This window comes from Phyllobates terribilis, unplaced genomic scaffold (assembly GCF_046119375.1).
Source record: "Phyllobates terribilis strain yellow unplaced genomic scaffold, ASM4611937v1 Scaffold_4__5_contigs__length_816908805, whole genome shotgun sequence".
NCBI classification, from domain to species: Eukaryota; Metazoa; Chordata; class Amphibia; order Anura; family Dendrobatidae; genus Phyllobates; species Phyllobates terribilis.
Window position 1 is genome coordinate 406,138,738 of NW_027362764.1, and position 17,398 is coordinate 406,156,135.

Below are 17,398 nucleotides of genomic sequence, written 5' to 3' on the forward strand. Positions count from 1 at the left end.
CCTGTATGGAGCGTTATATGGGGGCCAGTATCCTGTATGGAGCTTTATAAGGGGACCAGTATCCTGTATGGAGCGTTATATGGGGGCCAGTATTCTGTACGGAGCCTTATATGGGGGCCAGTATTCCGTATGGAGCCTTATATGGGGGCCAGTATTCCGCATGGAGCCTTATATGGGGGCCAGTATTCCGCATGGAGCCTTATATGGGGGCCAGTATTCTGCATGGAGCCTTATATGGGGGCCAGTATTCCGCATGGAGCCTTATATGGGGGCCAGTATTCCGCATGGAGCCTTATATGGGGGTCAGTATTCCGCATGGAGCCTTATATGGGGGCCAGTATTCCGTATGGGGCCTTATATGGGGGCCAGTATTCCTTATGGGGCCTTATATGGGGGCCAGTATTCCGTATGGGGCCTTATATGGGGGCCAGTATTCCGTATGGGGCCTTATATGGGGGCCAGTATTCTGTATGGAGCGTTATATGGGGGCCAGTATTCCGTATGAAGCGTTATATGGGGGCCAGTATTCCGTATGGAGCCTTATATGGGGGCCAGTATTCCGTATGGAGCCTTATATGGGGGCCAGTATTCTGTGTGGAGCGATTCACCGATTTCTGAGCTATTGTGGAATTTACAATAGATATCACTCATGTAATGTAAGAAGTGAAATCTTTGCATTGTACTATATATATATATATTTCTCCGCCGTATCTCTGCATCATGAATCATGGTATGTGTTAAAGGGGCCCACTGAGACTCTTTCGCCTGGGGCCCAGAAAAACCTGGAGCCGGCCCTGCACAGCAATGATGCCAAGGTGATTGTGACAACCAGTGCAGCCACCTCGAAAGCATGTAGCAGAACTTCTTTCTCCTGGGTCTTTATATAGGCAACAGATTAAGGGTAAGGCACAACCCTGGAATACAAGAAGTCATGCTGAAGTGTGGTGGAGCAACTTGCAATAAACAGGAGAGAAAATTGCTAGACATTCAAGTTCAAGCAAATAATATCTTATCTATAATTAGATATGATAAGATCCATTATAAAGTATCTGAGACATATGATATACAGGAGGTGAAATAAGTATTTCATCACATGAATAATTTTCTAAGTAAATATATTTCTATAGGTGCTATTGACATGAAATTCTCACCAGATGTTGGTATCAACCCATCCAATCCACGTAGGTAAAGAAATCAAACCATAGATGTCCATAAATTAAGTTATGTGTAATAATTAGAAATGACACTGGGGAAAAAGTATTGAACACATGAAGAAAGAGGGGTGTAAAAAACAATTGAAATCTATCAGTAATTAGAAACCAATCCTGCCACTTAGTGAAAAATAATATCAGCTGGTTCAACTCATGCCCTAGAAAAAGGTGTCTCATTGCCAAGGTAACACTGAAGAAACATCTCATGATGGGTAAAACGAGTGAGCTGTCTCAAGACCTTCACAACATTATTGTTGCAAAACATACTGATGGCATTGGCTCCAGAAGAATTTCTAAACTACTGAAGGTTCTAGTGAGCACTGTTGGGGCTATAATCCGGAAGTGGAAAGAACATAATTTCACAATAAATCGGCCACAATTAGGTGCTCTCTTCAAGATTTCAGATAGGGGAGTGAAAAGAATTATTAGAAGAGTTATCCAAGAACCACCTATGGAAAGCTACAGAAAAACCTGGAATCAGCAGGTACAATTGTTTCAAAGAAAACTATAAGTAATGCACTCAACCTCCATGGCCTGTATGCCTGCTCACCATGCAAGACGCCATTGCTGAACAAAAAGCATGTTCAAGTGTGCTTAAAGTTTGCTCAACAACATTTAGACAAGCCTGTGAAATACTGGGAGAATATAGTCTGGTCAAATGAGACCAAAATTTTTTCCTGGCTCTCTTGCTGGTGGATCAGCCACCGACCCAGCTCCGAGAGCAGAGAGAACTGGGGATCAGCGAGGGCCCATGGCCTGAGCAAACTGTTACGCTCGTAAGTGGCGCACATGGTTTGTGGACACATTGTGCCATGGACCGGACTTACACTGGAGGGGCGTAACTAAGCTACCTTTGTGTTCACTAGAGCCTCTACTGGTGAGGTCCGGCTTGTACGGCAGGTAGCTGCCAGGTGCCACTACAGGGCAGTGTCCGGCAGTAGCAGCTGACCCCAAGGGTCAGAGACGTTAATTAAGATTCTCAAACAAGGCAGGACAGCCACTTGGGACAAGTTCGGAGTGTGCAGACAGGACGGCCACTGGGACAGGTTCAGACTCTGCAGACAGGACGTTCACTGGGACAGGTTCAGACTGTGCAGACAGGACAGCCACTGGGACAGGTTCAGACTGTTTAGACAGGACGGCCACTGGGACAGGTTCAGACTGTGCAGACAGGACGGCCACTGGGTGTCAGAATTCCAGTTATCCTTCTACAGTTTGACCACTAGTGGTTGCTATTGTTCACCTTATTAAATTGTGCTGTAATCCCACTCCTTACCACTGGAGGCTGCTGTTGTGTTCTGAAATTGCCCTTTACTAATATGACAGATTCTGAACCTGTGGGATCCATCTTGTTTCCTGTTTGGGCCTCCTTAAAGCCGCATGGATCTCTCACTCATTGCTTGAGTATTGTGTCCAGCTGTTAGCCTAGTTTCCAGTCTCCAAGCTCCTGAACATTATTACCTAGATTGTTCTCACCTATCTACAGATTGTTTCCTACAACTCCTTTTGCCAATTACAAGAACTTCTACTACCGCTTGCTGTTCTGCTCATGCTCCTTCAGCCACTGGTTTCCAGCAGTACTATGCCAGTATCGTCAGACTGGGACAGGTTCAACTGTTCAGACAGGTAGCGCCGATGCGGTTTCAGGAATCGGACACAGTCGAAGCGGTAACAGGAATACGAATAAACTGTACTGGACCAATGGGAAACAGGATACTGGAATAGTTTTAACAGACTAGGGAAGGGGGAGCTGGCAACATACAGTTGCACACACCAAACTACCTAACACTAACTATAGGGTTTGTTCAGGCACCTTCCAATTGGGGAGGATGCCTTTTATACAAGATACTAGGCTGGGAGACACTTTGCAAGTGAAGACTTTAACCAAATGCCTCACAGCTGTTAGCTGGGGGCATTTACCAAATGCGCGCATTGCCCCTTTAACAGCAGAGGAGCACGCGCGCACTAGGCGCGCTGCTGGCACACAGTGCAGCGTGCACAGTAGAGGGCAGGAAGCACGTTGGGAAGCACACCGAAGACTGGAGCGGTGAGTAAGCCAGTGTCCCAAATGGAGGGAGAAGGGGACACCATGCTGGGGCACGGCAATAGTGCTACATGTACTGCGACATTCTTGATAAAAATCTGCTACCATTAAGCAGGGGGGTGGATCAATCATGAATTTCACAGATAGAGGTAAGAATGGATTCAATGAAATTTCAACAAATTCTTGATGCAAACATAACACCATCTGTAAAAAAGCTGAAATTGAAAAGAGGATGGCTTCTACAAATGGATAATGATCTTAAACACACATCAAAATCCACAACAGACTACCTCAAAAGGTGCAAGGTGAAGGTTTTACAATGGACCTCACAGTCCCCTGATGTAAACATCATTGAAAACCTGTGGCTAGACCTCAAAATAGCAGTGCATGCAAAACGACCCAGGAATCTCACAGAACTGGAAGCATTTTCCAAAGAAGAATGAATGAAAATCCCTCAAACAAGAATGGAAAGACTCTTGTCTGGCTACAAAAAGCGTTTACAAGCTGTGATACTTTCAAAAGGGGGTGCTACTAGGTACTAACAATCCAGGGTGCCCAAACTTTTGCATTGGCCCATTTTCCTTTTTGTAATTTTAAAATGTAAAAAATGAATGACAATGTATATATATTTTTTGTCTAAAATACAAAGGAAATGTGTCATCCTTAACTTTAGGCCATTTAGAGATCATTTCATCTTCAACTTGCTTAACTGTTCACAATAACAGTCATTTTGATCAGGGGTGCCCAAACTTTTACATGCCACTGTATATGTGTGTGAGTATGTGTGTGTATATATAATCATATATACACATAAATGTATACACACAGGTATATATATTTGTGCACACACAGTATATACATATATTTTGACATCTGTAGAATTTCGCTAAACTCAAAGTTTTATTCAAGTTCCCATTTAATATTTTTGCACTGCATACAATAAAAATACATGGGAAACATTGTTATCTTACACACATCTAGACTTCAGCGCAACTAAGATGAATTTAATTACTGTCAGAAGAACTGAAAAGAACATTTCCGACTTTTCACAATGGATAAATGTGAGTGAGCACATTATCTTGTCAAATTGATAAGGAAACTGTCATTTTGGTAACTAGCACAGTAAAATACACTAAGAAAAAAGTCTGACTGTCTAGAGATATAGACCGATCTCACATTGATATTTCATTAAAAAGTGATTTCTGTGCATTGAGAAACACTAAGCACGAATGTCTTAGAAAAAGCATTAAATAACATGGCCCTTGTCTCTGGAACCAAATGGCTGATTTAAAAAACAAAAACAGTAAAAAACAAAATACTCAAGGGAGCAGTGGGAATAAAACAAAAGCAAAAAATGTCCTCTTTGGACCTGGTGACAGGTTCTCTTTAGTGGGCAGACCTATGTAACATTTTCAAAGTGAGCCTCCAGTGATACCCTTCTGCCCAATCTGACAGCAAGCAGGACGGTATAGCTGCCAAGTCCATAGTATTAGAAAGTTCAAGTATCATGCGTTTGGCCATACTCATTAGAATCAGTCCAGTACAGGATATTCTATTTTTTAGCTAAAATAATGGTTTTTATGTGAGATCAGAGTATCCGAACAGCGGCTTTTAGAAAAAAAGATAAGTAAGCAAACAAGAAAATAAAGAAAAGTAAAGAAGTGATGAGTGTGAACAATTAAGGTAAGAGAGTGATGGTGTACATAGTAACGACTAAAGCATTGATTATAGGAAAATGGATGGTAATAAAAAAGTCAACTAGGAGCGATCCTGACATGGTCTCCCCTGAACAGGGCAGTGGTTGGCATTTTTGGGCTGTCCTTGTAGAAGCCTTTTCTTTTGTCTACCTTCTTCCTGTGGCAGCTAATCTGTAAATAAGTGAATCATGTGGAGAATAACAATGCGCAGAAATCAAAGGGCAAGCACATAGTGAGCAGTGTGCAGAATTGGGAAGGAGATTGCTATAAATCCATTCAGCGCAGCACATGCGACCTCGCCAGCTTTCTCCCTCTCTTATCTCGGCTATTGTTTGGTGAGTCACATCAGTGAAATCTCCTTCACACTTAATACAATTTGCAGCTTAGGGTTCTTATTCATTTGCAGCCACATCTCAGACTTTCCTGTGTGCTTACTTCTATTCTCAGACATTGCTTGGCAATAACAAAGATTAATATTCTTCTTGTAATATTTCAGCTAGCACTTTCTGATATATACATTGTGTCGGATTAAACTCTATGGAGAACCCTAAGAAGCTGAAATCTTATGCCTCTCCGGCAAATTAAATACGTTTTTAATTTCACTAACAACAATTATAATACACAAATTAAAATGAATTAAACAGAACAAAATGAAGGTATTTAAACTTCATTTTAACCCAGAAAAGGTAATTTAAGTTGGCCTACATGTACTCGTCTGTGGTCCCAAAGCTTCTACTTGTGAATATTCTATTTTTGGCGAGCACTCGCGGCCACTTATCTCTCCTCCTCTCCCACTCCTCGATCTGGCCAATCAAACAGCTGACACTACCTAACGCATAGATGCCCCTCCTCTACTGCTCGTTAATTCTTGAATATACCCCCCAGCATCATTTCACTGCCGCTTGCTGTAATGTTCACATTGGACATCAGTTGCTCCAGCTGGCCTCCAATGTCAGCAGTCCAGGCCGGCACACTGATTGTAAATTTCTTTCAATAGGAAATCAATATTATTTTACATCCATTGTGCAGGGCCCCCAAAAGACGTGGGGCCCTAAGGCCTGTGCCTACTATGTTTAATTGCTATTCCAGCACTGTATATATTTCATTCCTTGAATCAGAAACTTTGCAAATGGCAGCATCCAGTTTACTCCTGTATGGATTTACCCTGCAGTTTAGGACACTGTCCACTAAGCAGGTGCTGGAAGGACACTGTATTCCCTGTATACAGAAGCTGTGGTGAATGGTGGCTGACGGACAGCTGCTGCAGTCTCACCCATCTATCTTTCAGCAATGTGTTGGTGGAATATAAATAGTAGCGGCAAGTAGCCAAATTCCTGCCGTCATGTTTAGTCACCACAGGCAACGCTAGTGTTTTGTTTTCTGCACTAGTTTTTATGTCGCTGAGTTTTGGGGTTATTCTTTGTTCAGATACAATGTATTTTGTGCACCAAGCATTACACCTAGTAATAGGCTAAGTGCCCACGATGCAGAAATGCTGCAGATTTTTTCCGCTTCTCCCTGGCAGGAAAAACGCATGCGGATTTTACATGCGTTTTTCCTGCCAGGTAGAAGCGTTTGTGAAGCGCTTTTGCATGCATTTCTGCATGCGGGTTATCAAGCACTTTTCCAAGCGATTTTAGCAACCGGCATGGATTTATATAGTGTGACCAAGTAATAGTTAAAAAAAAGAATAAGAATGGTAAAAATAAAGATTATGCTTACCTTCTGATGCCCACCGATGTTTTCTCCGCTGCGTCCGGTCTGTTGTATCGGTCGCGGTGGTGTGAAAGGACCTGCGATGACGTCATTGAGTCATGTGACAGGTCACGCGACCGCCGACGTCAGCGGTCGCGTGACCTGTCAGGTCCTTTCACACCACCGCGACCCATACAACAGACCGGACGCAGCGGAGAAAACACCGGGGGCCATCGGAAGTAAAAGTAATAAAACAAAAAAAAAAAATTTTGTACTCTAGTATTGACCTACAAAAAAAATAGTAATCCAAAATTGCTATTTTTTTTGTTCATGCCATCTCTCAAAAAAGTGAAATTTGAAGTGTTCAAAAAGTTATGTAGATCCCAAAATAGGACCAACTTGTCACGTCAATAATAAACCTTCATACCGCTCAGTTGTTGCAAAAATGATTCAAGTATGGCTCTCAGAATATGGAAATAAACACAAGTAATCATTTTTTTCCAGAGTATTTATTGTACAAAAGTGATAAAACATAAAAGAAATTAGAGTTTTTAGATGTGGCAGTGCTCAAAAGCTATCCCTGCCCACTCCACTGATTAGCAGCTTTCTGTGTACATTATATATTGACAGTAAGCTGCTAATCAGTGGTGGCTGTGGAGATGGACCAGGAGGCACAAGACTTGTAGTCCTTGTAGTGATAAGCTAATAAAACCTTCATTACATTAAAACTACAGCACACAGCCTAATAAGTGACACATAGCTGGAATCAGGGTCTCAGTCCCAAACTCATGCTGACTTCAGACAACCTGCTGACAGAATCCGTTTAAGAAGTATTACATTACCCTCCCATTCATTTACTGTCACAGCAGATATGGCAGTCCTGGCGGTCAATTCACTGTATAAAAAGCTTGGATTGGACACTACCTCAGGTTTCTCTCGGTAGAGTGCTTCACTACATAAAATAGTTAAATAAAATCAAGCGATGTAACAAATTAATATGCCATGTAGTTAATCTCAGCATTTCCACATGTAATGAGCATCTGAAATGTCTACGGGTCTCTAGGAATAGCTGTTAAAATCCACCATTAGCATTACACCCGTATACACGAGCAGAACGCTGGTATATTGTGGTCATGCACAAATATTATACTCCTGCACTGACCGCAGAAGGATGAAATCACAGGGTGAATTGATTTGTATCCTCTAAAGGCATGGTGTAAATCACACATGTGATCCAGCCTCCAGGACACATACCAGTGGAAAAGTCTGTGATTAAGAGTCCCATTTCTGGAGGCCTTATTTATGCCTAATATAAGCTGTGGAGACAGGTTTATGGGGATGATAGACGCTCTTACCAGAAAAGCAGGGTCCTTTTGATACCACACTTAAATCTTTTTGTTGTTTGCAGGCGGATCTTCTCAGGAAGCATTCATTTTGATAAGTGTCTCCATTTGATCCACACACTGGCACGTAGTTAGTGTGACACTGCAAAATAAAGTGGCATTTGTTAAATAGCTAAGAAAAGATTGTGAAGTTACAGCAGGAACATGGCGCTGTGGTGCCCGGGGAACAATGATTCACACGTCTCCTGATATGTGCAGGTAAGAGAGGATTTAAAGATAATATGGTGTAAAATCCTATTTTTGTGAGAAACACAATTGTTAGCCACTTCTCAAATCATTTGTTGTATCCTTTAGACATGTCAAAATAATTGAAGCTAAATAGAAGTTTAGAAATAACTAATAGTAGTAGGTGAACATAATTTTTAAAGAGAACCTGTTGGGTCCCGACTGTCCCCCACCACTACTATTGCAGTATGGGTGCAGATTTCTTTAATATGTGTAAGGGGGAAGACTGGGGTGTAAGTACTTTCAGAACAAGGAATCCGGAACTGCCGGGGCCTTGCCTCTGGTTGCAGGGGGAAGACAGACTGTGAGCACAGGAGTCAGGTTACTGGGAAGCTGGGGGCGTGTCCAGAGCCAGAGCTCAGGGGTCAGGTGACCAGGGAGCTGTAAGCGTGTCTAGGAAGAGGGAGAAATAGGAGTTTTGCGCGGGAAAACAGGGAGTTGACAGTTGGGGTCAAGCCCTGCTAGAGGGAGAAGAGACGAGGGGGCCGTGGAGCCGAGCAAGTGAGGTGCAGTGTTATGGACTAGGGGCTCAGCGGGTCAAATCGGAGACCGCCCGCTGCTGCCAGAAGACATGGAGCCGAGCAAGTGGGGTGCAGTGTTACAGACTAGGGGCTCAGCGGGTCAAACCGGAGACCGCCCGTTGCCACCAGAAGACGGAGCATTGTTTAGGCGGGGAAGCCAGAAGAAAACAACACCGGCATCAGCCAGCAACTGCCTTGTGGGGAACAAGAGTCAGCTAAGTGTAAAACTGCCGATTACACCCGTGTCGACTCTGCTACATCTAGCCAAACTGTGAATTGTCGTTTATATTCTGTTACCTGCTACTCCCCTTGTTGTCCCCATATTTCCCCTGTTACTCCCTGCGTGGAGATTGACCCTGTTACAATAAATCCCCCCTGTTTATTAACCCTGTACTGGCTGCTCTGTGTTTCTGTGTCACTGCATCTAAAGTACCTGTGTTACATATGATTATGTATTTTATGTAACTTACAAATGCTGCAATCTTTGAGAAATGACCTTTAATCGTTCACGGTTGCTGAGGCTAATCAGGCAGGACTAGTCCAGCAGGATGTCTCCTATCCCTGACTAGTCCTGCCTCAGATCTTCTACTCCTGCCTCCATTAGCAGGACAACAGCCTGCATAATGTTCCTACCATAATGAATATTATATGTACCTAGGGAGGCATGATTAGAAGGTCCAAGGAAGGACTATCCTGCACTGCAGACAAGATACCTCACCAGACTAGTCCTGCTTCATTAGCATATGGAATGGAATAAAAGTTAATTTTTCAAAGACTGCATTAGTATGGATGATCAATTAATTAAATCTGCATTCATACCACTATAGTAGTGCTTGGGGATAGTAAAGGGACATGACAGGTTCCCCATCACATCTCCTAATTATCTTACACTAAGTATGCATTAATTTGGCCTTGAGATGCTGATGTCGGAGATGCAAAGGGGCATGCTTGACATCATCCTATGATTGTAGACAAATAGTGAACGTATCTTAACGACCAGCCTGCCTCACATGGTTCAGCTCAAAGCTAGGTGGTGGCAGAGTAGGAAATGCAGACTGGCAACGAATCACCTGCTCTTTCCTAGAGTGACCTGTTTATTGAGCCCTGCATGAACACTTGCATGTTTTGGACTTTTTACCTTTTCTTATATGTGTGTCCTGTTTTGGTATTTTTAAATCAGACATTTTTTATTGGAACACTTTCAGTTTACAAAGACGAACATAAAACAGAAACTCTCACAAATCCCCCAACAATGCTACAAGTATGTTGCATGAAGACTGGCTGATGGCGGCGGTCTAAACCACCCCTGATCAGCTTCATGCAAGTTGGTCAGTGGTTGTTTAATAGCCTATTAACACACGCTGACTGCAATTCAATGTGCACTGATCGATCATTGTTCGTCACAAAACATTAGAGCTGAGGCAGACGTCCATGCATCACGGTCCGAGCATGGATTGCAATGCACAGACTGGCCGCAGGTCTCCTGACCTAAGTGTTAGAGCCTCATAGAAATATGTGAAGCTGTCATACTCAAGTCAGGAGCCCGCAGCCAGTCTGTGCACTGCAGTCTGTGCTTGGCATGAGCCCTTACAAAGAACTATCTACTGGTAAAAATTATCTATTTCATCTCACAAACGAGTGTTTTGCTTGTTCGTCAAGTGATTGCCAGCTCGTTTAGATAGGAGATAGTTGGGAAACGATCAACCAATGTCATTGCACTATAAGTCCATTTCCATGTGAAAGTCAATGAGCAAATTGCAGAATTAATATAGTTTCCATTAATGACACATATTTATTGTGAATTATAAGTGTCTTACACCTCCAACATAGGCATACACAAATAAAAAATGTACAAAAGCAAATACAGCTTCCCATGATACCCCTTACTTATTACAGTACAGTACTTGAAATACTTGATTGTGAAATACTGTAAAATCAGTCCCTCGATAATATCAAGGAAGCTACACCTGGTGTATCCAACCAGGAGTATCAGATCTTCTCACAAGGATGAGTCCAACTTCTCTATGCATATACACCTTTTTCCATAAGAATAACAATAGTTATAATGCAAATGCATCAGCTATTCTGAATACACAAAATACCCAAGGCACATGGAGGTCCCTTTGCACGATGCCCCACTAGCCTACTCAGTCAAAGCGCAGTGTTCAGTGTAGCAGGAGGTGCCATCTGGCACACTGCTGAGTGCAGGACATAGTGCAGTGAAATTGGATGACGTGGCCTTCTTCTCCACCTTTCCCCTCCAGGTCCTAGGTGTATGTAGCAGGATCCACTGGGCATTGGAGCCACTAATCCGAGATGCAAGCATCCTACACTCCCCACACCACTGTGCTTGGACAGCAGGAACCACTTGCCACAGGAACTGGAAAGCATGGACCCCCATGTGCTTGCTATTGCCCACATCATGCTATACATTCCTGTACAGCACTTTGACGAAGGAGCTGAATGCAGCAGGAAAAGTGTGTGGGCAGAAGCCGGCGCACTCCTTCTCCCCCCAGCTTGTCACCGCCTACATCACGCTGTGCATTCCTATACAGTGATTCCATATGAGCAATAACTGTAAGGATAGCAGGAGCCACTCTCCAGTGCACTGGTAATTGGGTGGTAGAGCATTGAGTTCCCCCAACTCCACCCCTCGGCTGGTGAGTGTGTGATGCCTCATGCTCGAAAAAGCCCTTTAGTTTACCCTGGGTGATGGGGGACTCGGAGTCGGGTCCTGTGATGAAGAGATGGGGTGCAGCCATGGCCCGGACCCGACCCGTGCTCAGGGCCGTCACATTAAAAGAGATGGTGTGGGCTCATCCGGGTTGAGTGGCTGATTTAACGACTACGCCACCTGTTGCGCCTGGTGAAGGCCACCAGCGCCGCTGCAGTCCGCTGAGGCATGGTGTTATGGCGGCCAGAGCTATTACTACTCCCCACAGGCGGAGCAAGGCCTCAGGGCAGAGGGACAGGATGGAGGGGGTAGTAGTAGAGGAAGACGGGCGCCGCGTCGTGCGGTGCAGCGCAGAATAAACAGTCCGGAGGCCATAGGGGTGAACTTACAAGGCTTTACTCACTTTAGAGATGGCAGAAGGAAGGCGACTCCCTGCTCCCCGCGGAGTCCTGTGGTCACCAGGGACGAGGGTCCGACAACCTCCGAGTAAGTCCAGCGTTCAATCGGGACCCTACACCAGAGTGTTCCTGAACTACAGACCGAATCCTTTCCTGTCCGTGTGTGTGCAAATAGGCCGGGACTCCCTCTGAGCTCCTCTCAGAACAAGGGTACGGGTGGCAGCTCCGCTCCGTCCAATACCCGGTGGGATCCTCTGGGCCTACCGGGCTTTCCCGTCCAGGACATAGAGTAGCAAGGTCGGGTGTCGGGGGCCGGTACCCCTCTTGCAGCCGGAGTCCCTCTGAATATATCAGCATGGCAAGGACAGGTGGCGTACTCCGCTCCGTCAGCATCCTGCCTGGGATCCATTTGCTGTGGAGCCACACTCTTGAGCTCCGGGCCTTCTTGGTCCTGGTCATTGGCCGGGTTGAGACATTCCTCGTCTGCAACCTGCCCCTCGTCCCAAGGCTGAGGTACGAGGGCTGTGTCCCTTGCCGGTGCAGGTCCACACTGGATCTGCGCTTCGGGAGGGAGGTCACATTTCACACAGTATATGACAGCACAGAGAACAGCCGAAAGACCTTGACTAGCAAGGACCAGCAAAATACCAAGACCAAAGATGGCTTTTTATTAAATATGAAATTTTAAAGTGTAACTAACTTGTAAGTCCTCCACCCTTACCCACTAACTGGTTCCCCTAACTCTTGGTTCCCCTGTCTCCCTGTAACCAGTGGAGCAGCACCTAGTGCATACTAGCCCCCTCTGGTGGAGAAATGTGGTGTTGGATGCTAAGGTTGGGTCACGACTATCACACTGTTCTTACCTCAGAGGAGGAACACTACACTCCATTAGAGAAGTGCAGCATCCCTGTGGCGGTCGAACCCTCAGGGGCGCCACATTCCCCCCTGGTAAAACACAGCACATCCGCGGGCTGCAAAAGAAGTAACACCCAGGAAATTTTCTTTTTAATATAAACATGAACTATCTTCCCTTTATGGGAGGCACATCTTCTTAAACGTTGCATAACAGGTTATACAGTACAAAATTACAAAAGTATAAAATTATAAAAGTGCTGGCATTTTCCAGAGACATTAGTGCAAACAGACGAGTTAAGGTGCAAAAGACGCAGAGTCAGTTCAGAAGTGTGAGGGACCTGTCCCAAACCCTCAACGTGGGCCCTGGGGTGGCTGCAGGGCATGAAGATCCCGAGTTGGACCTCTCAGAGAGCCACCCTGACAGGTTTTCCTTCTGAGGTCTTGAGGTAGAGAATATCCGCGGTTTTGTATAAAACCAATATGGAGCACCTAAAAAGATGCAAACTATATACAATAGAAAGAGTCTGTCTGCTGCAAGTCCGCAGGGACACATGTCTCTAGAAACCGGGTGTTCGAAAAAAATCAAAAACAGAAAAGTCAACACACATTAAACTGGTAAATGAAAACTGCAACAGCCAGGGGCTGCTTTAGACCTCGGGCTCTCTCCTGGGAAAAGGCTCGTTCCTCCCGACGGAGGCTAACCGGTCCCCTGAGGCTGAGCGCAGGGTGGCATCGATCCCGGACACTTTGTGTACGTCCAGGGCGTACCACCCCCGTACCCCCTGGTGGCGAGAAAAGGTTACTGTATAGCCCGGGAAGAGGTTCCGGCCAGGGTGCCCCTTCTTTAGGCACGGCTCGACGTCCCGCCGGCTGACGAACACGTCGTCCTGGTACTGGGGACTTCGGATGAACCCCCACCCCGCCTCATGGTGGAAGCGGACGACTCGGCCTTCCACTCGGGGACTGGGACGGGTGGCCGCGTCCTGACGAGCCCAGGATTTGGCAGCTTTGGCCCGTACCTCGAGGCACTCGCAGCGCTGCTCCCGTTGACGCTGTTCCCGAGCGAGCTGGAAAATCTGGTCGCTGCACCACTGGCTCCTCCTCCACGCTTCAGCCCGGGTTTCCCGAGGGAAGCCCATCAGGTCGCCCCCCGGGTTTTCCCAGGCCCACTCCTCAGCCTCGGGCCAGGTTACTGCTGGTGTGGGTAGCGGGGTCAAGACAGGTTGCTGCGGGTCCTCTACAGGCGCGGACCAGTCCGGGTTGGAGCCGGTGGATTCCTCCGCAGTTTCAGGCACCTCCGATTCAGAGTTTGGGGCGGCATCGCAGGTCCCCACTCATAGCTGCCGCTTGCAGCTCCGGAGCCAAAGCCTGCTCCCAGGTGGCCGCGTGGGGAATTAAATACTCCGTCATGAGGTCCAGGATTGTCACGGTAGGCTCTGCAGCCGGGGCAGGGGTTGCACACTCACCCGCTGCTGGGCCGCCCTCGACCTCTGTCACCGCGTCGCCTTGTCCTGGGACCTCAACTCCTTGGCGGCGGTCCCGGATGAGCAGCAGCATCTCCTTCCGCCACGCAGCCGTCGCCGCCTCCTGGGCCTCTCTCTGCCTTCTCAAGAGTCCCGGAGTTTCCTGCCGGAGAAATTCAAAGTCTCCCGATGTGAGGATACTGCTGCCTCGCTCTCTGCCGGGTGAAGGGCCTGAACCTGGTTCAGAAGGTACGTGGGTTTGCTCCCCAGAAGCGTCCATGTCTGCCTCTGACGAATGCCAAGCTCCAACTGCCATGGCCGCACCTTGTTACTTTTCTTCTTCCTCCTCTTTCGGGGCGGTTCCTGCACGGAATGCTGACAGGCCCGCCTTCGTTCAGCCCATCTGGTTTGACAGGCATTAGCCGCGGACAGTCTCTGATGGAAGGGGCAGTCCACATTTTTGGCGACAAGCGGGAGCCCAACCCACGATGGGAGGTGTTTAAAGCCAGTCTTTTCACAGCATTATGGCGCCTGTTCCTCTTGGGCGGGCGCCATTTTAAGTGTAAAACAACAGTTCAAGGTGTAAGGCACACAGTACCCGGTAGCAATGGGTACTTCTTCCTTTGCTGCGGGCTCGCGATCCTGCCGACTACGCCAGGTATGTGACGCCTCATGCTCGAAAAAGCCCTTTAGTTTACCCTGGGTGATGGGGGACTCGGAGTCGGGTCCTGTGATGAAGAGATGGGGTGCAGCCGTGGCCCGGACCCGACCCGTGCTCAGGGCCATCACATTAAAAGAGATGGTGTGGGCTCATCCAGGTTGAGTGGCTGATTTAACGACTACGCCACCTGTGGCGCCTGGTGAAGGCCACCAGCGCCGCTGCAGTCCGCTGAGGCATGGTGTTATGGCGGCCAGAGTTATTACTACTCCCCACAGGCAGAGCAAGGCCTCAGGGCAGAGGGACAGGATGGAGGGGGTAGTAGTAGAGGGAGACGGGCGCCGCGTCGTGCGGTGTAGCGCAGAATAAACAGTCCGGAGGCCATAGGGGTGAACTTCCAAGGCTTTACTCACTTTAGAGATGGCAGAAGGAAGTTGACTCCCTGCTCCCCGCGAAGTCCTGCGGTCACCAGGGATGGGGGTCCGACAACCTCCGAGTAAGTCCAGCGTTCAATCGGGACCCTACACCAGAGTGTTCCTGAACTACAGACCGAATCCTTTCCTGTCCGTGTGTGTGCAAATAGGCTGGGACTCCCTCTGAGCTCCTCTCAGAACAAGGGCACGGGTGGCAGCTCCGCTCCGTCCAATACCCGGTGGGATCCTCTGGGCCTACCGGGCTTTCCCGTCCAGGACATAGAGTAGCAAGGTCGGGTGTCGGGGGCCGGTACCCCTCTTGCAGCCGGAGTCCCTCTGAATATATCAGCATGGCGAGGACAGGTGGCGTACTCCGCTCCGTCTGCATCCTGCCTGGGATCCATTTGCTGTGGAGCCACACTCTTGAGCTCCGGGCCTTCTTGGTCCTGGTCATTGGCCGGGTTGAGACATTCCTCGTCTGCAACCTGCCCCTCGTCCCAAGGCTGAGGTACGAGGGCTGTGTCCCTTGCCGGTGCAGGCCCACACAGGATCTGCGCTCCGGGAGGGAGGTCACATTTCACACAGTATAAGACAGCACAGAGAACAGCCGAAAGACCTTGACTAGCAAGGACCAGCGAAAGACCAAGACCAAAGATGGCTTTTTATTAAATATGAAATTTTAAAGTGTAACTAACTTGTAAGTCCTCCACCCTTACCCACTAACTGGTTCCCCTAACTCTTGGTTCCCCAGTCTCCCTGTAACCAGGGGAGCAGCACCTAGTGCATACTAGCCCCCTCTGGTGGAGAAATGTGGTGTTGGACGCTAAGGTTGGGTCACGACTATCACACTGTTCTTACCTCAGAGGAGGAACACTACACTCCATTAGAGAAGTGCAGCATCCCTGTGGCGGTCGGACCCTCAGGGGCGCCACAAGTGCAGGCCACAATGTCCTCGCACTGTGTCGGACTGGGATGCCAAGGGCCCACCAGTAATATCAACTTCAGGGCCCCACTTCTCAGCTACATGCCAATATGACTTTATCCTCATTCACAAATTTCTATAGCAATAAAATTGGCAGATTGTTGAATGAAAAAGATGCGGCGTTTGTCTTTACATAGTGAATCAAGTGTATTGTGCCAAGTACTGCTCATATAAGATGGTGGTGGCTTACTCTTGCACAGGGGCCCACCGGAGGATTCTCCTATTCTCCTGTGGGCCAGTCCGAGCCAGCCTCTACAGTATAAACAATTAGGTGTCAGTTCCCCTTCTATTGGCCCACATATGTAAATGCCTTGTCATCCAACCACATGGTGGCAGTATTTTGGTTACAAACCGACACAGGACACGCTATAGGCATAGTGTATATACACTGCTCAAAAAAATAAGGGGAACACTCAAATAACACATCCTAGATCTGAATGAATGAAATATTCTCATTGAATACTTTGTTCTGTACAAAGTTGAATGTGCTGACAACAAAATCACACAAAAATCATCAATGGAAATCAAATTAAAGTATTCAATGAGAATATTTCATTCATTCAGATCTAGGATGTGTTATTTGAGTGTTCCCTTTATTTTTTTGAGAAGTGTATATTAGATTAGATCACTATTGATTTATGTGCTGTTCAACAATTTATACATTGTATGGGTAATATGTATGTGGCTGTCACAGTTTTCACTTAGTCTTTGTGTCAGCCTCACTTTACAGGGTGGAACACTAGTATTTGGACATAATGTTTCAATTGCTTTTTACCAATTTGTGTCAGCAAACCCGCAATCATTCATAAATGTATTCTTCTATTGCAGACATTATCTGGTAAATGCAATGCCATTTCACTTCTATGTAAGGGATATGTTACTCCATCCCAGAGTCTATGAGTAAAGCTAAAGGAAAAGGAAAATCTTTTCTCATGACTTCTTATGATTTCCCCCTTATTCCGATGTAAGAGTGCAAAATCTCATCAATATGGAATCAGCAAATTGTCAATACTTCCACATTGTTCTAGACTGTGCTTGTGGCATTGATCAGTCATGGCTCCCTACACAATGAAAGTACTGGAATATAGTGTGTTATGTTGCTATTTTGGAAAACACTGCCCTTTGGGCTTGGGCCTCTGATCTTCTAAGACTTTAGCAA

General features: G+C 46.6%; 1 protein-coding gene across 1 annotated transcript in view; it reads right to left on the reverse strand.

Annotated features, from left to right (window-relative positions):
* Positions 1 to 17,398, reverse strand: part of TMEFF1 (transmembrane protein with EGF like and two follistatin like domains 1) — a 282,319-nt gene that overhangs the window by 129,772 nt on the left and 135,149 nt on the right. Inside the window, exon 3 of the mRNA XM_073678601.1 lies at positions 8,003 to 8,132. Within this exon, the coding sequence (XP_073534702.1) occupies positions 8,003 to 8,132 (130 nt within the window). The remainder of the gene's footprint in view (positions 1 to 8,002; positions 8,133 to 17,398) is intronic.